We start from the raw sequence: 242 nt of genomic DNA on the forward strand, positions 1-242 counted from the left end.
GGGTCTGATTATAAGTATGCGGCGTTTGCACTCCTGAGCTCTGATCCGTCCGGGGCATCCGCACCTGGACACATTGACAGCCCTTACGCTCGTCATCGACAACGGGACTGTGCCTTGCGGGATTGGCAAACGAAAGAATGTCGTCCAATCGCTCNATGCTTGGCAACGAAGACGATGCAAGCATCTACAGTCGCTCACCCGACTGCCCCAAGCTGGGATTACCATCTCAAGCACAAACCGTG

At 55.2% G+C, this 242-nt stretch overlaps 1 protein-coding gene across 1 annotated transcript in view; it reads right to left on the reverse strand.

The window, feature by feature from the left end:
• ASPSYDRAFT_52687 (uncharacterized protein) overlaps positions 1-242 on the reverse strand; it is a gene marked incomplete at its 5' end in the record, with an annotated part of 500 nt that overhangs the window by 207 nt on the left and 51 nt on the right. The window contains one exon of the mRNA XM_040848536.1: positions 1-242. This exon is cut by the window's left edge and continues 207 nt beyond it; it is cut by the window's right edge and continues 51 nt beyond it. Coding sequence (XP_040695766.1) covers positions 1-157 — 157 coding nt within the window.

This window comes from Aspergillus sydowii (assembly GCF_001890705.1).
Source record: "Aspergillus sydowii CBS 593.65 unplaced genomic scaffold ASPSYscaffold_27, whole genome shotgun sequence".
Lineage (NCBI taxonomy): Eukaryota > Fungi > Ascomycota > Eurotiomycetes > Eurotiales > Aspergillaceae > Aspergillus > Aspergillus sydowii.